The 12,239-nt window shown below is 53.2% G+C and overlaps 1 protein-coding gene across 13 annotated transcripts in view; it reads left to right on the forward strand.

Annotated features, from left to right (window-relative positions):
* Positions 1-7,741, forward strand: part of UBR4 (ubiquitin protein ligase E3 component n-recognin 4) — a 136,303-nt gene extending 128,562 nt beyond the window's left edge. For all 13 annotated transcript variants that reach the window (XM_063667865.1, XM_063667903.1, XM_063667873.1 and 10 more), the window contains 4 exons: positions 100-324; positions 3,601-3,691; positions 4,783-4,945; positions 7,354-7,741. In XM_063667865.1, coding sequence (XP_063523935.1) covers positions 100-324; positions 3,601-3,691; positions 4,783-4,945; positions 7,354-7,418 — 544 coding nt within the window. In that variant the 3' untranslated portion in view covers positions 7,419-7,741. The remainder of the gene's footprint in view (positions 1-99; positions 325-3,600; positions 3,692-4,782; positions 4,946-7,353) is intronic.
* Positions 7,742-12,239: the final 4,498 nt, after the last annotated feature.

Here is a 12,239-nt window from a genome sequence, read left to right on the forward strand (position 1 = left end):
TGTCACAAGACAACGACAAATTGAGCAAATTCTTCCTGCTCTTGCTGCCGGGTCCTGCTTCCACCCTGCTTTTATTTTATCATGTCGCTTTTCTTCTAGAACCCGAGCAACTTCCCGAGAAGAGAAGAACCTCCAAGGCTTTCTGGAACAGCCCAAGGAGAAGTGGGTGGAGAGTGCCTTTGAAGTGGACGGGCCCCACTATTTCACAGTCTTGGCCCTTCATATCCTGCCCCCTGAGCAGTGGAGAGCCACACGTGTGGAAATCTTGCGGAGGCTGTTGGTGACCTCGCAGGCCCGGGCAGTGGCTCCAGGTGGAGCCACCAGGTCAGTACCTGCTTCAGGAAGCTGCTGCTCACTATTTCCCATCATCAGTTTTGAAAAGCTGCTTAGTGGTACGCATGTGCTAGGTGAAGGCATGCTTTGTGACTGCGGTGGTTGACACCAGCCCTTCTCCCTTCTCAGTCTGTCATGTCAAGAGTCTAAGCTGATGGCTGGCAGGTTGCCTGGTCATTTCTGGGTTTTCTGTTCCGCTACTAGAAAGGTAGAGCCAGTCTTACCTACTGTAGGAAATGTTAGAGAGGAAGGCAGCCAGGCACAGGGTGATACAACCAATGAGATGATCAGGGCTAAGAACAGTAATCAGGTTTTCCAAATCTTGCTGGTGTTGGCATAAGCCAGGAAAGTTTCACTGTGGCCACATGGGGTATTTTCTAATAATTAAAAACTCGTCTTCATTCTCTCTTCTTGGTTACATTCCTATCCCATGCGTCCCACATTCCATGAACCTTTCTTCTTCTAGACCACTCTCCTATACGTGTGGACACCTCCCCAAGAAAGAGCATGTCAGAAAGGAAGTGGTCTTTGATTTATGACCTTGGGCTGTGATTTGGGACAGATGGTCTCGAGAGAAACAGCTGGAAACTGCCGCCACAGCATCTCTTTGAGGACCCCCGTGGATTGCTGTGCGCAGAGGAGACCCCATGGGTACCACTCAGGCTGCCAGTGGCCCCACTCAGTCTCTGCCTGTCCTGGGGAGCTACGGAGCAGGCTCTGGGTTTGGCAGTTTGCTTCTGTCCCTCGAGTGAAATGTGCCTCTGCTCCCATTTCTGGAAGATCGGGTTTGTGATTTTTGTGATTCTGCTTTAGCCTAGGCTTCGAGGGATCATGTCCACATTTGTAGACCATCCAGGGAGCAGAGGGAAACTTTTAGGGCCATGATAAAGACAAGCCAAGTGGAAATAGCCTGTGCCCTCATTGGCACACTTGGTGTCTTTATGTCCATTAGCCCTGATCGATCAAGCGTTGCTGGTCTGTGGGCACTTCACACCCCCAGAGAGACCAGATTGGAGCTGTCCTATTGAATCTGGCCTGTACCAGATAGTCACTGGAGAGTGGGAGGGGGCAAGTCTTGTTAGATTCCTAGGTAACCCCTGCCCCCATTCCTAACATGTCACTTTCCAGTATTTCCCAAGAGCCTGAATTAATAGTTAACTAGCTGCTGGAAATCAAAAGTTAGATCTTGAGAATACTAAGTTGATAAGTCAGGCCTGGCCAGTATCCATATGCTGCATCCACAGCAAATAGAGTGGCCATTTATTGGGCACAGTCTCTCCATGGCGGGTGTGAAATCTGAACCCACAGGAGCTGTTTTGCTCTCAGTTAGGAGACTAGCGTTCATTACTGTCCCAGGCAGTTAAGGAAAAGCTGATTTGGTCACAGCTTAATTAGGAAATCCAGTGTGAACTGCATTCATGAGTTGCTGTTTTCTCTGTAGCAGTTTCGTCACCTTTACTAATTGGCCTTAAATAATTAAGTTGGGCAGGGTCACTCAGGATTTCTGCTTACCAAAGCACAACAGCCACAGCAAAGGGCCAAATACGGCCATGGTCCGGGGCTGTGAGCCCGGCACTCATCAGGCAGACTAGGAAAGGCACTGTGGGTTTGCCCGATACTGGGAGGAGACCCATGGGGGAGAGACCACGGCTGGAAGGGCGTTTAGAGGTATCATCCTGGTGCTGGGGCAGCCTCACTGGCGGCAGTGTTTGTCCTAAGTCCTGTAAGTCATGGGGTAAGGTAGTAGCAGAGACACAGAAATGTAGCTCAGCAGAAGCTGGCCTCTTCTGCACACTTGACATTCAGAAAAAAAAGTTCCTCTGCCAGGACCTTGCAAGTACCAAGCCTGGGACGTTCTCAGGCGTCTGTCAGAACTTGATCTGTTATCATATCTGCCAGGGTAAAGAGCTGCAGAGAAATAGATTCTTGTACTCATCTACGGGTCCACCTTCTAGGACTTCAGGCTGCAGCATCATCACACGTATGCAGGAGAGAAAGTGGGGGCTTGGGAAGGTACTGGGGCAGAGGGAGGCCACAGGAAGCATATTTCAGTAGAGAGGGAATTGTCCCCATTTATTATTATTTGTTTTTTGCGAGTTATTTATTGAATGCAGGTGTGGGTAGCCTGTCTCATGCTAGGCAGCCCCTTCACTTGAGGCCCATATAGTTTTAGCTTCTATAATAAATACCATCTATGTTGTCTTATTTTTATGATTCTTATATATACCCATGCATTTTAATACTAAACATTTTAATATACGTCCCTTTAGTCATGGGATGTGTTCCAGTGTGTTTTGAGGTGTAGAATACTCCGTGACAAGGGCTCACCTAGGCTTTACTTATTACAGATGTGATGGCTGTAGGCAAACAAAACCTTGGGTGGTAGAAACTGAATCCTGACGCTGATATTTCACTGCCTGTGCCGAGGGGAGCCTGATCTTTCTGTATTTCCTACTGGCTCTACCTGGTGTAATCATTCCTCAAACCTCAAACCAAGAGTGCCTGCTGAGAAGGCAGTGGACATTGTTAGAGGCAGTCTCTCCCCGCCTGTCGCTCCCCATATTCCAAGGAACTGGCTGGTCTTTAGTCCTGAACTGAATCATTGGATTAAGTAGCAACGATACTGGTTAGAAACAACGGGGTGTGGTGAGCAACTTGGATTATCCCAGGATTTAGGTGATGTCAGGGTGGCTGCATGCTCTATCTTAGACATTACTATTGCTTAATACCAACTTCCTAGCAGCTTGCTGCCATTTAACACAGCACATGTTTGATAAGTTACTGTGTTTGACTGGTTTAGGTCTGCTGGCTTTCAAGAAATTTCTCCTAGTGGGAATGTAAAGACTGAATTAAAACCTTGTTTCCTACCTCATTTATTAGGTTCCATCAAATTCCAAGAGATTGTGGGGGCCCAAACACAAGGGATACATAGGAATCCTTTGCCTTTCTTTAAGTCACTAGCCTTGTGTTTGCCACGTCTGCCCTGGTGATGTCTCCCCCGGTTCCATTTTACCCTGATCTGGAAGATGAGCACTGAGAGAATCAGATGAATATAATGGAGCATTTTTGTAACCAGTAAACTTCTGGGTCCCAGGGCTCCAGAGGTTCTTGCCCACGGCTGCTTTTTTCCAAGCAGAAGGCAAGTCGCTGGAACTCCGAGATGCATACACCACTGTGACGCTTCCCTTGCTCCCAGAATGCCTTGCTCTGTGCTTGTGAGTATCCTCCTAGGGACTTCATGTGATGGAATTGGATTTTCTTTTCCAGGCTGACAGATAAGGCAGTGAAGGACTATTCCGCTTACCGTTCTTCCCTTCTCTTTTGGGCCCTCGTCGATCTCATTTACAACATGTTTAAGGTAAGGAGGCTGTCAGAGGCCCAGTGGGTTTTGGCAAGAGTGTAAAATGTCTGCACTCCTGTCCCTGACCCTGCCTCAGCACCCACATGGCTGCTCCTCTGCTGGCCTGGGGCGCTTTTTTCCCAGAAACAACCCCAACTGTGGGAGGGATTGACACTGGCAGCTTGGAGCCTTGTGTCTGTGAGGTACATTGGTTTGGTTTGGTTTGGTGTGGTGTGGTTTGGTGTGGTTTGGTTTGGTTTGGTGTGGTTTGGTTTTTTTGAGATGGAGTTTTGCTCTGTTGCCCAGGCTGGAGTGCAATGGCATGATCTCGGCTCACTGCAACCTCCACATCCTGGGTTCAAGTGATTCTCCTGCCTCAGCCTCCCAAGTAGCTGGGATTACAGGCATGCACCACCACGCCCGGCTAATTTTGTATTTTTAGTAGAGACGAGGTTTCACCATGTTGGTCAGGCTGGTCTCAAACTCCTGACCTCAGGTGATCCGCCTGCCTCGGCCTCCCAAAGTGCTGCTATTACAGGCATGGGCCACTGTGCCTGGCCCACATTTGTAGCTGAGATCACTCCCGTCACCTGCTCCCGAGCCTGCTGCAGGCTCGGCTGTGCAGGAAGACCTCCCACTCCGGGTCTCTCTTTGCTGCTTTTGCTGTGCTATTGGGATAAGCTCTGTTGCCCTGAGTGAGTCTGACTTACCGCAGCCAGCTTATAACACGATACTCCTCTCCAGAGAGAATCTGAGTTTTTGAGTTGGTTCCTTTCATCATCGGCATGAAACACCTCATGGAAGCACATTGACAAGTCCCTTTGCTCTGGGGAATGTGGATGGGAAGTGTACAGGGAGGGAATGCAGCCACTTGTTGGAGCCTGTACGTTCAGGTGACACAGTGCCTAATAAGGGGGCCCTAAGAGGAATGAAGTGAAATTGTGTTGTTCCTGGAGACAAAACACACGCTCTAGGGTGCATGTTGGTATGCTTTGGTGTAGGTTGGGAGGGCCGTCCTTTGAGGGGTTGAAATGGCCTGACTGACTTGAGGCGGAACATGAGGCAGCAGTAAGTCACCCACCTCTCTTGTCTCCTGTTGATTCTCGTAGAAGGTGCCTACCAGTAACACAGAGGGAGGCTGGTCCTGCTCTCTCGCTGAGTACATCCGCCACAACGACATGCCCATCTACGAAGCTGCCGACAAAGCCCTGAAAACCTTCCAGGAGGAGTTCATGCCGGTGGAGACCTTCTCAGAGTTCCTTGATGTGGCTGGTTAGTGTCAAGGTTTTCTCTTTTAAAGATCCTCCGCAGCAAAGCCCCGTGTCTTCCTCCGTGGGTCATCCGTAGCTTTATCTTCACAGCCAGAGGAAACGCAGTATGAGCCAGGCTGTGAGCTGCCACCGAAAGCCCTGGGAAAGATGTGTACGTAGCAAGTCACTGATAACGAGAACAGCAGCTCTAACATGTACTGAGCACCCCCTCTTTCCCTGGTATGGGCTGTTCACTGTACGTGATCTCAGCCCTCAAGGCAGCCCTATATGAGGTAGGAGCTTTGGTTATCCCCATTTTATAGATGGGGTAAATGAGGCTCTGAAGATCAAATAAGTGGCCAAGGGAACATAGCTAGAAAGTGATAGGGTCCCTGTTTGAGTCTGTTTTTTAATGGCAGTTCAGAGAATTAACACGCAAATTGGAATGCCCCTGTCTTCCTCCTGCGTCTTAGGTCACAGTTGACCCCAGGGAGGCATGGGCGACCCAGCAGGGTCGCTCTGAACTGTGGGTGTGGGAGACGTGATCAGACAATTCCTTATCCTATTGCTAGTAAAATTGAAATTCTTTGTGTAACAAATTTGTCATTCTAATTGCAAACAAACACATTAGAATTGGTTTGGATTTCATAACCAAGCACCAAGTGACAGCAGGGGGAGGTGACTTGGCCCGTGCCTGGGAAATCCACCTAGGGTTAAAAGACAGTGCCCTGTCAGGTTGTGGGTGCCACGGCATTACAGCCCCCATCAGAGCACCTGCCCTACAAAGGTCAGCTCCCCAGAGCCAACGCACAGGTAACCAAACCTGCCAGCTCTTTTTTGTGAACTTGTTTCATTTTTTTCTGGTGTTCATTGTCGGAATTTTGTAAAGTATAAAGAAGCAGGAAAACAAACTCCCCCCAGATCCCACTGTTTGGAGAATGCCTCTGCTAACATTTTCTCTATCTTGTTATCCTCTGGGAATGAGACCCACTAAAGGGCTGGAGTGTTGCTCAGTGTGAATTCCTCTTTCTTCCCAGCTCAGAGCCAGCTGACGATTTTCCCAAACAGCTCTGTGCCTCCGCATTGGCTGCCCCTTGCAGTGGCCTTAGCAGAAGCTCTGTGCTGGGATGGCTTTCGTCTGCCTGGTGCCTGCCTCCGCGTCTGGGCGGGCCTGTGCTAACACTGCTCACCTCCGTGTGTTTGTTAACTCCACCACCTCTTTACAGCTCCCACTGGCTCTGTTTCAGCCTAGATGTTTCGCCAGCATCATACCTTAGCACATGCCTCGCGTTCTTCCCAGAATGTCAGGCCTTGGACCAGATGGGCTGGTAAAGTCCTCAGTGCTGGGCCCTGTGCCTGTTGCATGAGCCTGTGTCACTGTGACTGTGGAAGTTGGAGCTAGTGAGAGGAGGAGGAGGTGGGCAGGGGAAGGAGGGTCCCCTGGGCTCAGGCTTCACATCAGTCCTGAGCTGCTGGCAAGCACCCCTGGCCTGCAGCCAGGGAGAGCCAGAGCCCTTGCCAGGCAGCGAGCCTCCGTGCCTTCCACTCCTAGGTCAGGTTTTGACAGCACCACTTTATTACTTTGTTTAAGCTGTTAGAAAATTTCAGAACATCAGACACACCCTATTCAAATGTGAGAACAAAAACACCTTCCAAAGCCAAACGGGGATAGTCTGAGCCGCTCTCCCTTCCATTAGCCCAGGTGCTTGGGTGATGACTTCAGTTCGGATGCTGCCAGGCCTTTGGTTCTAGCAGCTCCACAGCTGTTTGACGTGTGGCTCCGGCATCTCCTGTCCCCTGCTCGGTGACAGAGGGGTGGGGCCACCAAGGCCTCGGTGCAGCTTGAGCACCTTCTGTGCGTGAGGCACTTGCACACGAAGGGCCTCATTGAATCCCCTCAGTGGGGCCGCAGGGCTTCTCCCTGTCTCCGTTTGATGGTTGAGGAAATGGAGTTCCTGAGCTTTGACAACCTGCTCGGGAGCCCAGGACCCATTATCAGATCAGAGCTCAGAAGCAGCTGGGGTCCTGCCACCCTGCTCTGCTCCTCCCAGCCCTCAAAGGCAGAGCTTTCTTTGGTCCCAGATCCCTTTGAGAAGATGGTAAAGACTGCAGGCACTCTCCTTTCAGAACCCGCCTTCCATTTGGCACTGGGGGTCAGTGGATTTGCACATCCCTGGGTGTCCCTGAGCCAGGTGTGGCCTCTGCCACTTCACCCCCAGCAGCAGTGCCTGCTTCTGGAACAGGACTCCTCCTGCGGAGCAGGGTTTTGCTCAGTGACTACCTCCCCGGTCATGCTGCTGTCCAGTGACCAGCCGGGCCAGAGCTTGTCGGGCCGCAGTGTGTTCTCTGCTAGATGCAGCAGCTGTGACTCAGGGTGAATGGGGGCTGCACGCCCGCTCCTGACACACCTCTGCCTGTTGTGCCTTGCAGGTCTTTTATCAGAAATCACCGATCCAGAGAGCTTCCTGAAGGACCTGTTGAACTCAGTCCCCTGACCACCACACAGCAGCTGCGGCGGTGAAGACGAAGCTAGCTTGCCTTCCACCCTCTGTTCTCCTTCCTTGTGCGTTGAGTTCCCTCCGTGGGATGCTGCATTGTTACCCCGCCCTCCCCTCTCTCATTTTTCTTGGTGTGGCTTGGGGTTTTTAGGCTTCCTGTTTTATCTCGTGTGTGTGGTGCACTAGCTGTGAAGTTGTCTGTAACCCAAGCCATCAAAGGGCCTGTACATACCTAGGAGCCATGAGTTGTCCCGGCCAACTTCATACTTGAGTGTGCACATCTTGAGAAATAAACAAGTGACTTAATACACATTGAAAAAGAAGGTGTTGCCTGCTGCTTCAACTCGTCCTCAGTGGCGCAGGCCAAATGGTTTCCCTTGAATGCACAGCCATTTCCGGCATCAGCCCGGGGAGACTCATGTCAAATTCGCTGTCTCCAGGCCTGTTGTCAGCGCTAAGTTGAACCTGTCTATTCTTGGCCAGCAAGTTGGGGCACCACATTTGATGGCTCTGATTTTTCCCAAAACAAAGTCCATGCCTTGCTCTTGATTTTTTGGCCTTAAGAGCTGGAACCCAGAGACACGTGGAGCCCAGAGCTTTCCTAGCCCTCGGCTGAAGGAAGGCTGGTGGAGCCCAGAGCTTTCCTAGCCCTCGGCTGAAGGAAGGCTCACGGAGTAGGGCACAGTCTTGTTGGACCACAGAGGCCTGTGGAGCATTTGACATTCTCATGCTGCTGTGAATCAGGAATCCCTTGGTGACTTCTCTCCAGGGTTGTCATGTTAAGAGAGGGCCTGGGGCAGACTTAGGATCAGGATAAAGAGAGTGGCTGCTATTGACATTGCCAGGCACCCAGTGTATCTTATTTCTAATCTCTTCAAGAAAGGGCCCAAGAGCCAGAGCCGCTCGCCCGAGGGCTCCCAGCCAGCTGCTGTGGCGTTGTCAGGTTTGTGCCTCCGAAGCTGTGTCCTGACCACTGTGGCTGCCGCTCCTGGAGGCCTCAGACCTGCTCCCCTACCCACGTGGGCAGCAGGACTCCCGAGGGCCTCTCCCCAGACTTCAGGAAAAGGCCCACCTCGTGGGAGGGAGGGCTCGCTCATGACCGTCTCCTTTTGTTCTTTGCGGGCCCCTCAGCCAGCTGACGTCGGCCTCTCCTGTCTGGATGTCCGGTTTCTGTGGCTTACTCCTCAAGCCAGATCGTCTGGGACTGGGGGTGGCCTCTGGGCTCCTGTAGACTTCCACAGCCAGGATTTCACATCCGTCCCCAGAGCTTCTGACCGAACAGCCACAAGCAGGCATGAGTGTCGTGCCTGGACTAAGCTGGAGAGACAAAGGCGTTTGTGGCAAGGGCCCAGCTGGAAGCCCTGGCAGAACACAGCATGCATGTGCTGGCTTGCACAAGCACACTTTGGTGTTTGTGTTGGGGACACCGGGCTTCTGAGGGACTGGCATGGCTCCAGGGAGGGGAGCAGCCTGGTTGAAGCGCGGCCAAGCACTCACTCCATTGTTCAGATCCCAGCTCCACTGCCTGCTGTGTCCACAGTCTCCTCACCTGTCAAATGGGAATATCTATGTGGTGGGAGGGTGCTGAGGTTTCCACGAGCTAATCTGCCTACTGTGTAGTAACTAGTAGCTTTTCTTACTGTTAGTGAACTTGTTTTAGTCTGAAGGAAGGCACCCATGCCCCAGGTGAAGTCCAGGTGAGTTCAGTGAGGATGATGGAGACCCTGGTCTTGGCACACTTCCGCCTTACACTGGGAATGCCTCAGGCTTGCTCCCGCTGTGTGTCTGTGGTTGCCCACTTTCTGTTGGTCTCCGAGAGACTGATTCAGGTGTTCAGGAGTCTGTGTTCACTATTACATCACCTCCTTGTGAGAAATAAAGTGGAGCAGCCTCATCTGGACAGCGAAGCAAGGAGGGAGCGTGGGGAGCAGCCAGGTGAGCTGGTGGCATGGGGCTGGCTGTGCAGAGGCTAGCCTCGCTGCTTCATGTGGCTCAGGGAGGCTCAGCACGTCCGTCATCACACCTCAGGGTAGTGAGAGTGGACCTGGTGCCTTCAGAAGCCCACCCGAGTCCTGCTGCTCTGGCCTGCAAAGGTGGAGTCACCAAAGCTCATTACAAGGTGTTTGCTTGTTTTTGTCTGCCCTGCATTTTTTTTATTTCTTGCAAAGGCCTCAGAGGATGTTGGCCCCAGCCCAAACACATCTTGTTTTCACTAGTAGAGCTTTTCATGGTGTCTGCACAGGGGTGCCTCCAGTGGCTTTGCCATAGCCCCAGACAAGCTGCTGACACGGCAGCCATGAGGTCTGGGACAGGTCAGGGGGTGCTTTTGGCCTGCTCCAGCAGGAGTGGAGGCTGGACTGGGCTCCAGCAGGACTGGAGGCTGGTCTGGGGAGAGAGCTACACCTCTCCAGGCCCAGGTCTCACGAAAGGAGCATCGAAGGGCACCGAGGAAAAAGCCACTTAGCCCTCTCCTGTCCCGCACCATTATCTGGGCCCATTGGTTCTTGGGTCCCTGTCTTTCTTAACAGGCAGCCCCAGTTGGGGAATTAAGTTGATTCTGGACTGGCTACGCCTAATGATAGCTGCAATTTTAATCCCATAAAGTTCGAGTTCAGCAGTAAAGTTGAGGAGGCAGTGTCAACACCTTCCTTGTAGAACGGCTGAAGCCGCTGTCTGGTGTTCCTCAGTCAGCAGCCGCCCTGGTTCCCAGCTGTCCAAATTTGTTGCTCTTAGAGGTGAAAGGGGAGGCCCCCTGCCTGCACCTCCCTTCCCCAGGGGTGTTTGTTGGGACACCAGGGGCTGCGCTCAGTTCTCTGCATTTTACTCCTGCATCAACCCTGTATGTTAGGTGGTGGAATTTCCGCCTTACCGAGGGGGAGGCAGCCCCCAGAGGAGGTAACTCATCTGCTAAGGAGTCAGGAGCTGAGGGGTCTGTGGGACTCCAAAGATTACTCTGGGTCATGCGACTTCATTTGTTCCTTCCAGGATGTAGCAAGTGTCTCCTCGGTGCCAGGGACTTACCAGAGGCCGAGGGCACAGCATGCATCAAACAGGCTCTGTCCTCATGGAAAGGAGAGAGAATCAGAACTGAGGGATTCCAGGGACATAAGGTGTGAGGTGGCAGTGTGAAGTGTAGACAGATCAACGTCGGGGACAGGCTGTGGCTGGCATGCTGCTTACGTGTGGTGGCCAGGTTGGTCCCCTCCCAGCTCCAACGTGCCCATGGCCAGATTCTCATGCCTGGTTGCAACGGGCATCCTCTTTGTTCACTTAGCAAACCTCAACTGGGCACCTAGTCTGTGCTCCGCTGTCAGCATGGGGTCCCTTTAGGGTACTGGGAGGAGCCAGAAAAGAGACTCACTCTGCTCTCTAGGCTGCAGAATATAGCCCAGAGCTGGCCACTTCCCACCACCTTTGCACCCAGACCCAGCTCCTGGATCTCCCACTTCCTCCCGCTCTGTAGTCCATTCTCTATGCACCCAGAGCAGTCACTTAAAAACACGCTGCAGGCGGTTGCCTCTGAGACTTTTCACTTTCACATTTTGAAGGGCAGCTGAACTACCTCCCAGGCTCCCAGACCCTCTCCAGCCTCCCTCCTCCCCACCCCTTGGCCTCCCTCCTCCCCACTCCCTCTCATCCCCACTCCACACACCTGCTCATCCCCACTCCACACACCTGCTCATCCCCACTCCACACACCTGCTCATCCCCACTCCACCCACCTGCTCCTCCCCACTCCACACACCTGCTCCTCCCCACTCCACACACCTGCTCCTCCCCACTCCACACACCTGCTCCTCCCCACTCCACACACCTGCTCCTCCCCACTCCACACACCTGCTCCTCCCCACTCCACACACCTGCTCATCCCCACTCCACACACTTGCTCCTCCCCACTCCCTCTCATCCCCACTCCACACACTTGCTCATCCCCACTCCACACACTTGCTCCTCCCCACTCCACACACTTGCTCCTCCCCACTCCCTCTCATCCCCACTCACACACTTGCTCCTCCCCACTCCACACACTTGCTCCTCCCCACTCCCTCTCATCCCCACTCCACACACTTGCTCCTCCCCACTCCACACACCTGCTCCTCCCCACTCCCTCTCATCCCCACTCCACACACTTGCTCCTCCCCACTCCACACACCTGCTCCTCCCCACTCCACACACTTGCTCATCCCCACTCCACACACTTGCACCTCCCCACTCCCTCTCATCCCCACTCCACACACTTGCTCCTCCCCACTCCACACACCTGCTCCTCCCCACTCCACACACTTGCTCATCCCCACTCCACACACTTGCACCTCCCCACTCCCTCTCATCCCCACTCCACACACTTGCTCCTCCCCACTCCACACACTTGCTCATCCCCACTCCCTCTCATCCCCACTCCACACACTTGCACCTCCCCACTCCCTCTCATCCCCACTCCACACACTTGCTCCTCCCCACTCCACACACTTGCTCCTCCCCACTCCCTCTCATCCCCACTCCACACACTTGCTCCTCCCCACTCCACACACTTGCTCCTCCCCACTCCACACACTTGCTCATCCCCACTCCACACACTTGCTCATCCCCACTCCACACACTTGCTCATCCCCACTCCACACACTTGCTCATCCCCACTCCACACACTTGCTCCCTGCTGTCCCCTCGCACAGGGCACATATCCACCGCCCAGGCTCTCACTTTGTCCCGTTAGCCCACGTGTTTGCGTGGCTCATCTCCTCCCGCCACTCAGGTCTCAGAGATGCCCCTGAGCCCTGATCTGGGAGAGCAGTGCCCTCCGGGGCCCTCTCTGTCCCTG

Source organism: Pongo pygmaeus, chromosome 1 (genome assembly GCF_028885625.2).
Source record: "Pongo pygmaeus isolate AG05252 chromosome 1, NHGRI_mPonPyg2-v2.0_pri, whole genome shotgun sequence".
NCBI lineage: Eukaryota > Metazoa > Chordata > Mammalia > Primates > Hominidae > Pongo > Pongo pygmaeus.